Source organism: Ursus maritimus, unplaced genomic scaffold, assembly GCF_017311325.1.
Source record: "Ursus maritimus isolate PB19 unplaced genomic scaffold, ASM1731132v1 scaffold_22, whole genome shotgun sequence".
In the NCBI taxonomy this organism is placed as follows: Eukaryota; Metazoa; Chordata; class Mammalia; order Carnivora; family Ursidae; genus Ursus; species Ursus maritimus.
In genome coordinates, this window is record NW_024424675.1 from 10,443,498 (window position 1) to 10,455,972 (window position 12,475).

At 34.8% G+C, this 12,475-nt stretch overlaps 1 protein-coding gene across 3 annotated transcripts in view; it reads left to right on the forward strand.

Moving 5' to 3' along the window:
- The window catches only part of TASP1 (taspase 1), a 258,243-nt gene that overhangs the window by 55,202 nt on the left and 190,566 nt on the right, over window positions 1–12,475 (forward strand). For all 3 annotated transcript variants that reach the window (XR_571645.2, XM_008703359.2, XM_040637977.1), the window contains one exon: window positions 2,490–2,569. Coding sequence is in view for 2 of the 3 variants with exons in the window: in XM_008703359.2 (XP_008701581.1) it covers window positions 2,490–2,569 (80 nt within the window). In the remaining variant the exon portion in view is untranslated. The remainder of the gene's footprint in view (window positions 1–2,489; window positions 2,570–12,475) is intronic.

Consider the following 12,475-nt stretch of genomic DNA (forward strand, 5'->3'; position numbering starts at 1 on the left):
ACAAAGATTCCCACGCTTGTGAAGTTTCTTTGGGGAAGATAGAAGTAAACAATAGGTATAATATGTAAATTGTAAAGTGTCTAGTATGTTACAGGGTAGAAAAAAATGTGGAAACAGCAAAATGGCAGGGATTGGGAGTCCTGGGTAGGGGAGTGTAGTGTGTTGGGTATAGTTTTAAATAGAGCTCATTAAGGGGACACATTTGAGCAGATGAGGGAATTTGCCATTTGGGACAAAAGGGTGAGCCTGATAGAGGGAACATTCAGGGTGAAGGCCTTGAGACTGGAAGTCCCTTGGCATATTTGTGTTTTTTACAGGAGGCTGGAGTAGAGTAAGCCAGGGGGCAAGAAGACTAAAAGATGAGGTAAGGAAGGAGCAGAAAGAATCAGATCACTTGGGATTCTCATGAAAACTCCAGTTTTGTGCAGGTTTTGAGAAGAGGAATGTCATTGTCTGACTTGTGTTTTACGAGGATGTCTGTGGCTGGTGAGCACAGACTGGGGCAGGGAGCAAAGCAAGGCATACATGAAAGTAATGAGTCCATTGCAGCAGTCCGGGTAACAGATAATGGTGACTCAGACAAAGGTGGTAGCAGGAGAGGTGGTGAGAAATGGTCAGATTCTGGATATATTACAAAGGTAGAGTCAATGGGATTTCCTAACTTGATTGAGACAAAATTTCTCTAAAAGCTTTCTCCTTGGAGAGTCACTAAGACTGAGAGAAATGTGAATTGATACTGCATTTAATGTTCTAGAAAGTAATTTTTTGAACATGTTAATATCATGTAGCTTTTCAGAATTTTAAAGTGATTTCAAAAGCACTTATATGCCATTTTGTTGGATTATTAACTACTAGACAGGTAGGTTTTGATAGTAAGAAAAGGTCAGATATTCAGTATTCTTATCCACAAGATGGCCTCCAAATAGTCAATTTCCTGTGAATATTGTAAAATGCCTCAACTATTTTAAAAATTTGCATAGCAGCCAATGGCAAATTGATTTAATTTAAAAGCAATGACTGTTTAAGAAATGAAAAATAAAACTAAGAATATTTTGTAAAATGCCATTGATTCCAGATACTGGGATTGAACCCAAGATGACCAATGGGCGTGCTAAGATTTAGCTCCAAACTTCTGTTCTGATCATTTAATATGCTACTTTGGCTTCTCTTTTACATCTTCACATGAAGAGAAGTTGTTTCTTATATCACATTCCTTTTCTAGAAGAAGGAAGTGCTAAAAATGCCATCAGGACAGCTCAACTCGCATTCAAGTTTCTATTTCAGTTATTCTTCCATTTGAATTTTATGTGACAGCTTTTCTTTGCATTTTCTTTGCAGTGGTCTTCATTTGATAGAAGAATAGGACAAACTGTTTTCTACTTTCAGAATCCTTTAGAATTTAAAAAAAATAGAAGTTTGAAGGGGTAAAGTTTATTCTTGTTGGGCCTTTCCTCTTTTTTCAGTGCCCCCTACCTTTACGTTTATTGGGAAATAGTTATTGGACTTAACTATTTAGTTTCTCATTAGAACTATTTGGATGTTTTTGAGTGGTTCCTTAGATTTTGTTTTGCCAGTCTGTCACTGTTCTTCTTATTAACAAATGAATCTAAAGACTTCAATGTGCATTCCTTTGAGTTTTAGTGTTGGAATGATTAGAACAGAAACAAAAAATAGGGAGCAGAAAACTAATGAGCAGGCACAAGTTCAAGGAAACCCATGACTAGCTGGCTGAGATCTTTAAGAAGTTGGCTATGGAAGGAGATGAAGTGATTGATTATGATGGTAACTGCTTGCTATTACTGTGTTAGGGAATGAATGGAGTAGTTAATTATCCTGCATGCTATTTGAAATCTTTGAAAAATAAGTTTTTTCCAGTTAGCTGACAGTATCCTTTTATTTACTTCTTTATGTTGCAGTTAGAGCTTAAAAAATTACTTTTGGTACACACCATAGTACTTACCACAGTAGAAATGACCTGAGGGTCGTTTATATAGGTCATAGGTATGTTTTTGTTGCATCAAGACTTGCAAATGTAAGTACATCTCATTGTTTTGGGGCATCTCTAGATGTACCCACTCATTTTGAGTAGGTCCAGTTGTTATAGTAGGCAAAATTACCAAATCTGAAAACGCTCACTGAAACTTTGATTCTTAACCTGATTAAATGGATCTGTGACCATGGTGATCCAAGATAAATTTTAATATTTTCCACTGGGAAATCAGCTTTTTTTTTTTTGTTATGTTGAATTTTGCCAATTTTTAGTTTTTGGTTATTATAAATGAAATTGTACCATTTTCAATTGTAAAATTTCTAACTTGGGGAAAAATTTAAAATTTGAGGCATATAGCCATATCATTATTTTGAGTAAACCTAGAATTATATCTATATGCAAGACATTTTTTCAGTTGCCTTACATATGATTTATATTTATTGAATATGTAGGAGAAGATGATACTGAATTTTTAAAAGAATAATTTTTCTGTTGTTAGCTTTTTAGTTGGAGAAGGAGCCTACAGATGGGCAGTAGATCATGGAATACCCTCTTGCCCTCCTAACATCATGACCACAAGTGAGTAAAAACTTTTCAAAATTAAGCTGTATTGGCATGTATACCTGGAAGTGTTACATTGCTTTAATCCACATAATACTCTGCTATTTAAGACAGGAAGCTTATATGTCGAAGTATTTATAGTTAAAAGATACATAAAAAGTTATTTGATTTTAAGGCACTTTTATATTCCTGAGGATCCCCCCGTTCTCATGCCTTTATAAAAGTATTGCTAAAAGATCCCTTTTAGATTACTTAAAATAATTATTAACAATAAAACCTAATACTATCCCCTCAGAGAGAGAAGAAAACACAGGTCAACATTTATCTGTCTGTATATCAAATTAAAAACCACACAAATACAAATAATACCCCAAAAGAAAAATGATCAGAAGTCATAAATAGATAATAGAACAGAATAGGGAAATTCAAATGAGTACATGTTAAATTTGTTCCCTCTTAATTTGTGAAAGAGTTAAAAATACTGTATTACTGATCATAAATGTGTGATGAAATGAACATTAGTACATTGTAGGTACGAATATAAATTGGCAGAAATTTTGGAAGACAACTGAGTAATGTAGAGCAAAGCCTTAAACTTACTCTGCTTGTAAGGAACTTGACATTAGAAATACAGACAAAACTTTATGTAGTTCTCAATAAGCATTATTAAGAATATCAAAAAATTTTTAAAAATCTAATGTCTAACAGAGAGGACTATAAGTAAATTATCATGTGGTGAAATGTTATGTAGTAACTAGAAATTGTCAAGACTAAGGTCTGATATGATTAAATCTAATGACTTTGAAAAATGAAAAATGAGTTATAAATATATATGTGTGAATGTTTTATATGTCTATTTTAAAAATGAAATCATAACTACATATTTATGCATAAAAGACAACTATTGAAAACATATACTACTTGTTTTTTAAAGTAAATTGTTATTTTCTATCATAGTAATCTATGACTATAAATAATCAGATGAAAAAATGGGGAATTGTTAAATCCAAGGAGACCAAGTTGTATAAAAAATAAATGATTATATATCATTGCAGGTATATAATAAGGATCAGTTCTTTTTTTTTTTAATATTTTATTTATTTATTTGATAGAGAGAGGGAAAGCGAGCACAAGCAGGGGCAGTGGCAGGCAGAGGGAGAGGCCCTGCTGAGCAGAGTGCAGGGACGTGGGGCTCGATCCCAGGACCCAGGGATCATGACCTGAGCCGAAGGCAGATGCTTAACTGATTGAGCCACCCAGGCTCCCCTAAGGATCAGTTCTTAATAACATTATATTCAAAATGAGCACCCATGTAACTGAACGTTGTAACATAGGGAGGCCGGAGGGAAGGGAAATACATGCATGGTAGGCAAACTGGGAATATGGGAGTTCTAATTCTCATAGTCACTACCGCTAATTCAGCCTTAAAATCTTCCCAGTGGAATTTATGTAGAGTTCTTATGTCGCCCAGACAAATCTGGTCTTTTGGTAGTTCCATTTTGTTTTTCTTTGGAGACATGCGACTTGGCACCTTCAAGTCTAGAATGGGTGCTCAGGAAGCCTGCTGTGTGACTGTCATCCCTGGTCTTTACCTCACCATCATTTTGGATTTCCTTTTCATCTCTCCAATATCAGATTCTCTGTTTCCTGAATCTCACTCTTTTTTTTCTCTCTCGTTTTATTCCCATATTTGGTATATGCAAGACTAGAAATCGTTTTCCCTAGGTTTTGAAGGAATTGTTCGCTTATGTTCTAGCGTTCAGGCTTGCTGTTATGTATTTTGATTCCCAGTTCTTTGTGGTGTATTTTTCATCTTTGGAAGGAAGTCTTAATTCCTGTGTTCTTAATATAATGAAGCATCTTGGAATGGGTCTTTTTTTATTCAGTATGCCTGGTACTTACTGAGTACTTGAGTACTTTTAATCTGGAAATTCCTGTAGTTTAGTTTTGGGGAAAGTAAAAAAAACTGTGTATTAATCTCTTCCCTTATCTTTCCTTTATTTTATTTTTATAATTTCTGTGAACTGGATGTTGGATCTTATGCTCCAGTCCCTTGTATCTTTTTCAAAAATTATTTTTTCTCCTTTTTGAAATCTCTTTTGTCTTGCTGTCTCAGAAATGTCTTCAGTTTTATCTCCTAGACCTTCTACTTCTGATGAATTTGTAATTTTGGCTTTTGTTTTAATTTCTAGGGGTTCATCTATGACTAATACCTTTTTTTTTTTTTTGAAGTAAGCTCTAGACCCACGTGGGCTTGACCTCATGACCCTGAGATCAAGAGTCGCAGGCTCCACTGACAGGCACCCCAGTGACTAATACTTTTAAAATGTAGTGCCCTGTTCTTACTTCATGAACTCAGTATTTTCACTCATCTCTCTTGGGACCATTATGGTTTAAAATTTGTTATCTGCTGTTTTTGTTTTGTTTCAAAACAAAATGAAATCAGTAGTATTGTTTTGTTTGTTTCATACATGTTAGCAAATTTTTCCAACTATCTAGTGCTAGTCACCCCTTCTGTTTTCATACTCATGAGTATGGTACTTACTTACTTACTTTATTTATTTATTTATTAATTATGAATGTGGTACTTAAAAGACATTTGTAAGCTTTGTGTGTAATGGCAGGTCCTGTTGACCTCAAAAGGAGTGGTGTGATCAGGCTTTTTTGTTGGAGGAATTTCTAGGTGTTTGTTCCCCCCAAAAAAACAAAATTTTGTTTTTCTTTTGGATTAGGGAGAGAGACATTTTTCCCAGGTCTGGCAGCTCTATAGCCAGTATTCTGGTGCAGAACAAGGGAAGCAGCTGGAGATCTCACCTTTTCTTTTTTAGACTTTCATGTAGAACCCTGTTTTAAGTAGAGCCCCTGATACCTGCCCCCATGTGTGCTGGATATCCACTAATTTGGGGCCTGTATGGTTGAGTGTCTCTGAAGAGTTTACCTCATATTTTCTGCAAGCATGTGGAGGGGATTTAGGCATCTGTGTGTTTCTTCTTGACATTTTCCACCAGTTCTCCTAATTTTAGTCCCAAACTGGCTTTCAGAAATACCAGATGCCTTCTATTCTAAGCTCTTCTGGTGTTTCTTTGGCAGGAATTTGTTTACTGTGGTGGAGATTAGTTTGCTTTGTGATGTCTTGGCTACCAGGCATTGGGATTCATCTTCCTCTCCTCAGTCAGTAATTGTCCATTTGCGTTCTGTTTTCTGAAATTGTGTTGATACTGCCCTTCTTATCATCATCACTTGTGTGTGTCAATCTTTTTTCTCCCTTAAATTTCTTTTTGGTAAGGTTTTAGTGGGGTGTGGAAATGAACTCATTCATGTGTTCAGTCTGCCAATTTTACTTCAGAACATTTATATAAAAAGGTGCTATAAAATCACTATTACTAGAATATTTTGCAGGATGACAAATATTTTTGAGTATACATTAGTATTGTCAAAATAAGAAATATATATTTGTATTATGCCATGGATTTTTCTATATAACTAACAAGAAATGTTCTCTGAATAAATAAGGTATTCGAAAGTTTGGTGATTATATTCATCTTTTTTTTTTTTTAAAGAATAGTATTGACCTATGGTGAATTTGGAAGGAGAAATTGTAACTGTTACTTAGATTAAAAAAAATTAAGGGCACTTGTCTAATCCTCAATCAAAATTACCTTGTATACTGGTTCTTAATGATGTGCTTTGAACTTGATTACCTTTTGTGGTGTTGGGAGGACATCACTGGTAGGTTTTTATCCCCTTACAGTGTTCCAAAAGTTTTCAGAATGTCTTTCTCAGGTTTATTCTAAAATAATCTTTTACATAGTTTCTCACATACTTAATATTTCATTCCCATATGTAGATGTGAATTTCTATTTGGTATTAGTCTTTTCAGCCTAGAACAAGCATTTCTGGTAATGTGGTAGGTGTAGTGGTGAAAAATCAGCTTGTCATCTGAAAAAATCTTTGTTTTGCCTTTACTTTTAAAATATAATTTCTTGTTGGATACAGACTTCAGGTTTTTATCTTTTAGCACTTTTTTTCCCTTTTTTTTATTGTGGTAAAAAATATATAACGTAAAATTTACTATTTTAACGGTTTTAAGTATATAATTCAGTGGTACTAAGTACACTCAGTGTTGTATAACTGTCACCACTATGCATTTCTATAACTTTTTTATCATCTCAGTTAGAAAACTCAGTACATATTAAACAATAACTACCCATTCCCCCTTCTCTTCACGTGCTGGTAACCTCCATTCTACTTTCTTTATCTATGACTTTGCCTGTTCTAGGTAGCTCTTATAAATGAAAACATACAGTATTTGTCCTTTTGTGTCTGGTTTGTTTTACTTAGCATAATGTTTTCAAAGTTCATCCATGTTTGTAGCATGAATCAGAATTTTGTTCTTTTTCTCTTCTTTAAGGAATTGTTTTTTTATCTTTGGCTTTCAGCAGTTTAACCATGATATGTCTAGGTGTGGTTTCTTTGTGCCTTGTTTACTGTGCCTGCTGAATCTGTGGTTAATGTTTTTAATCAAATTAGGAAAACTTTTGGATAGTATTTGTTTAGATATTTTTTCTGGTCCATAATCTTCATCATTTGTTTCTGGAACTTTCGTTCTACTTTTATGAAAACACTTGACACTGTCACATGTTATTGAAGCTCTTATTTTTTGCTGTGTTTTGCCTTTGTGCTTACTATACTAGTCAGAATTCTCTAGTAAAACAGAACAAATAAATTATCTATCAGATTTATTATAAAGAGTTGGCTTTTATATTTAATACATTATGGAGGCTGACAAGTCCCAAGATCTTCAGGGTCAGCAGGAAGCTGGAGACCTAGCAGAGCCAATGGTGTGGTCCAATCCAAGTCCAAAGGTCTGGGAACCAGGAGAGCTAGTTATGTACTTTTAGTCTGAAGGCTGGCAGGCTTGAGACTGAGGAAGAGCTAGTGTTTTAGTTCAAGTGTAAAGACAGGAAAAAGTGTTCCAGTTTGAAGGCAGTCAGGCAAAAAGGATTCTTTTATTTATGGAGAGTATGCCTTTTAGTTCTGTGAAGGCTTTCAACTGACTGAATAAGGTCCACCTACCTTAGGGAGGGCAATCTGTTTCAGTCTACCTGTTTAAACGTTAATCTCATCCTCATCAAACACACCCTTACAGACACATGCAGAATAATGTTTGACCAAATATCTGGGCACCCTGTGGCCCAGGGAGGCTGACATATAAAATTAACTATTATACTTCCATTTGTATGATTTCTGTTGAATTGTGTTCAAGTTCACCAGTCTTTTCTTTTGCAGTGTCCACTTTGATATGAACCTCATGTAGTGATTTTTTTTTACAATATAAAATACTGTATTTTCAGTTCTAAAGTTTCCCTGTTTTAGAAGTTTCTATATTTCTCCTGAAATTCCCCTTGTCTTCACTTATTATATCCATTGTTAACATGTTTATTGTTATTTTAAAAACTTTGATTGCTAATTCTAAAATCTAGGTCACTGGGAGGTCAGTTTCTGTTGATAATTTTTTTTCCTTGACCCTAGATCCCATTTTTTTGTTGTTGTTGTGTGTCTCATATATATATATATTTTTTTTATTGCAACCCAGTCATTGTGGATGATATGTTGTAGAGATGTGAATTTGTTGTATTCCTTTGAATGATGTTGAGTTTTGTTCTAGCATTTAGTAAAATCATTGGTAGATCACCTTGATTTGGAAGAAAGTGAGTCTATTTCAGTTTTCTTCTTAAACTTAGAGTTAATCCTTGGTACTAGCCTGTGGTCTTTCTTCCTAAGATATGGCCTTTCTAGGGTTTTATTCGAAAGTCGCAAACTTGAAACTTTGTCTCTCCTACAGCAATGTATTTTTCAAAATCTGTGTCAGCTTTTCACCTGTTGTTTTCCTCACTAAACTCTATAGAATCTTGCATCTTGTATGAACAATTAAGGGCTTATTCAAGAATTTGAAAGGATGTTTACACAGATTTGGGGGCTTCCCTTTTTTTTTTTTATGTGTGTAGCTTTCTCCTCACCAGGTTTCCTCCCTCAATTTCTAGCTGCTTCAGTAGCCCCAAACACCTTCATCTCCATCTGGCAAGACTATATTTTCGATTTGAGATCTTTTTGCTGTACATCTGCAGTTTTGACTGTAGTGCCTCATGGGGAAAGCTGTGTGAATGTGGATCTCATCTCGTTTTTTGTTTTTTTTTTCTTTCAGTGGTTGAATCCTCTTCTATTTCTTCCAGCTTTTGGTCACTAGCCTTCAAATAACTTTTTTTTTTTTAATTAAAAAAATTCTGACTACAGTTTGTAATTGTTATTGGTCTATGGGTTAGTCTCCTATAAGCTACTCCATTACCAGGAGCTGGAACCTGTGCTTTGTAAATGTGTACTATTAATAGATATAATAATATAAATAACAAATATGAATTAACAAAATATAATAAATTTCATATTCTAAAAGAGAGTTGGTTACTTAAACATTATATCTGTTACTTTTTAATTGTGTGGTACAGGAATATGTTACCTTTTTAAAAATTAGAGCATTCTACATAAACCTAACCTTCCTCTTTACTTCCTTTCCCAGTCCCAGCCTCTCCTGTCTACTCCCATAACCAAACTTATTTGTTGATTTGTTTCTTTCTGTGTCAACAGAAATGCTGGAATGTATAGTAGTATTATTTTTGTTAGCTTTAGATAATTGTTATCACTATAGTATCTTTAGTAAGTTTTTAGATAAGTCTTATCATAATATGATGCTTTTTTTTTTTTTTTAAGATTTTATTTATTTATTCGACAAAGATAGAGACAGCCAGCGAGAGAGGGAACACAAGCAGGGGGAGTGGGAGAGGAAGAAGCAGGCTCATAGTGGAGGAGCCTGATGTGGGGCTCGATCCCACAACGCCAGGATCACGCCCTGAGCCGAAGGCAGACGCTTAACCGCTGTGCCACCCAGGCGCCCCATAATATGATGCTTCTGATTTTTTTGTCAGTCATCAAAATGTATTTTGAGATCTCTCCATGTTGATCTATATAGATCAATTAATTTTTAAACTGCCGAATAGCGTGTACCTTATTTATTTAGATATTTATTGATGGGCATTCAGGTTGTTTCTGGATTTTGCCATTACCATTGATGATTTCACAAATATTCTTGTACATATCCCTTTGTCCTTAAGTGTTTTGTTTATCTAGTGGAAAGTAGATTTGCTGAATCAGAATGTACATTTACCATTATGCCGGCTATTGCATTTCCCCTCCCAAGACATTTACTCTTTGTCTACTTTTGAGAAGTCTGTCTTTGTAAAGTTGCTGCCATTATTGACCACGTAGTAGCTCAGAGTATAGGCTTTAGAGGCATATTCTTTCTGTCACCATGGGCAAATTACCTCCAAGAAACTTTTCTTATGGAGAGATTGTGATTACTTGAAATAACATATAAGGAATTCTTATTCCAATTTCTGGCAGAAATTGTTAACATAGAAATGCTCAAATGTTAACTATTAATATCATTCTTACTATTATTAATATGTTGGACATGAAAATGATCCTGGTGATGTGATTTTATCAGACTTTAATAGGTCTAGCTCTTTAGCACTGACTTGTGATTTTAGTGATTGATCCTATCTGGAGTTAGGTGTAACCATTAGAGCAGTGGTTCTCAACTTTGGCTGCATATTAGAATACCTAGAGAGCTTTGAAAAACTCCGAAACCCTGGCTACATCCAAAATCAGCAACTCTGTAGCTGGCACCCAGGCATCCGAAGTTTTTGAAGTTTTGCAGGTAATTTCAATATACATTCAATTTTAACAATGTCGGATAAAGCTTGTACGTGCTTTTGAGTCCTTCCAGACGATTCATTAAAGTTGAAATTGAAAGGAAAATAGTTTTGTTGTTTCTTTTCTTTCTTTTTTTTTTTTTTAAAGATTTTATTTATTCATTTGACAGAGAGAGAGATAGCCAGCGAGAGAGGGAACACAAGCAGGGGGAGTGGGAGAAGAAGAAGCAGGCTCCCAGCAGAGGAGCCTGATGTGGGGCTCGATCCCATAATGCCGGGATCACGCCCTGAGCCGAAGGCAGACGTTTAACGACTGCGCCACCCAGGCCAACCTTAAATAGTTGGTGCTACAAAGTTGCTACAATCTATTTCTTAATTTTCAGCTGTTTTATGCTTTGATTGGACCTGAGGTGTATGTTTAAATGTAAGTAAAGAGTAGATTGCAGACATTGTTGTATCCTGTCAATTTGTGGGCATGATTCTGCCACATGGAATCCTTTTTTTTTTTATTGGCTGGTTTCTGTTCTTACAGTTTTTCTGCCTTTGAGTAGGATACTTTGAAAGACAACATGATTGATAAAACATTTTATGTACTAATTTTAGAATTTTATTGTAACAGGTATGTGATATATCAGTACTTAACTCTTTAATATGGCCAGTTATGCTGTTTTAAATTTTTTATTTTTAGGTAATTATAAATTCACATGCAGTTATAAGAATTAATACAGAGAGATCCCCATGGATCCTTTGCTCAGTTTCCTTGAATGTAATAATCTTGCAGAACTATAGTGCAGTATTATATTTGGGATATTGATGTTGATTTAGTCAAGATGCAGAACACTTCCACCTTCACAAGAGTATCTCATGTTGCCTTTTTATAGTCATACCCACTCACCTCTATGCCTTCCTTAACCCCTGGCAGCCACTAATCTCTTCTCCATTAGTATAATTTTGCTATTTCAAGTATGTTATATAAATGACATCATACAGTATGTGTAACCTTTTGCGAATTGGCTTTTTAATAATTCAGTATAGTTCCCTGGTGGTTGTATTTATTAATAGCATGTTCCATTTTATTGCTAAGTAATCCTTGCTATGGGTGTACCACTGTTTGTTTAACCATTTAACCATTGAAAGACATCTGGATTGTTTCCAGTTTGGGGCTGTTATAAATAATGCTGCTATAAACATTTGTGTACATTTTTTTCTGTAATTCTTTTTGAATGTCTTGACAAAGTACACATAACATAAAATTTATCATCTTAAACAATTTTTAATGGTACAGTTCAGTGGCTTTAAGTGTATTCACATTTTTTGTGCAACTGTCACTACCATCCTTCTATAGAACCCTTTTTATCTTTCAGAACTGAACCTCTGTACTTATTAAACAGTAATTCCCTATTCCCCTCCACTTAGCCCCTGATAACCACCATTCTGATCTCTATCATTAAAACTTGACTACTGTAGTTACCCTATATAAGTGGAACCATACATTATCTGTCTCTTTATGACTGGCTTCTTTCACTTAGCGTGATGACCTCAAGGTTCATCCATGTTGTAGCACCTGTCAGAATTTCTTTTTAAGGCTGTGGGGCACCTGGGTGGCTCAGTCAATTAAGCATCCAATTCTTAATCTCAGCTCAGATCTTGATCCTCAGGGTCTTGGGTTCAAGTCCTGCATTGAGCTCCACACCCAGTGTGGAGACTACTTACAAACAATAAAATTCTTTTTAAGGCTGAAAAATATTCCACAATATATATACCACATTTTGTTTATCTATTTACCTATTGATATATACTTGGTTGCTGCCAACCTTTGGCTACTGTGTATAATGCTGCTATGAACACGGATGTACAAATATCTGTTAGAATCCCTGTTTTCAACCCTTTTGAATACTAAGAAATGAAATTGCTGGATTTTATGGTAATTCTATTTCCAGTTTTGGGAAGGACCACCATACTCTCTTCCATAGTGGCAATACCATTTTAAATTTCCACAAATAGTGCACAAGGGTTCTAGTTTCTCCATATCCTTACCAACACTTGCTGCCTATTTATTTTCTTTAAATAATAATCATTCTAATGGGTATGAAGTGGCATTTCATTGTGGTTTTGGTTTGTATTCCCTAATGATTATGATGTTAAACATTTTTCATGT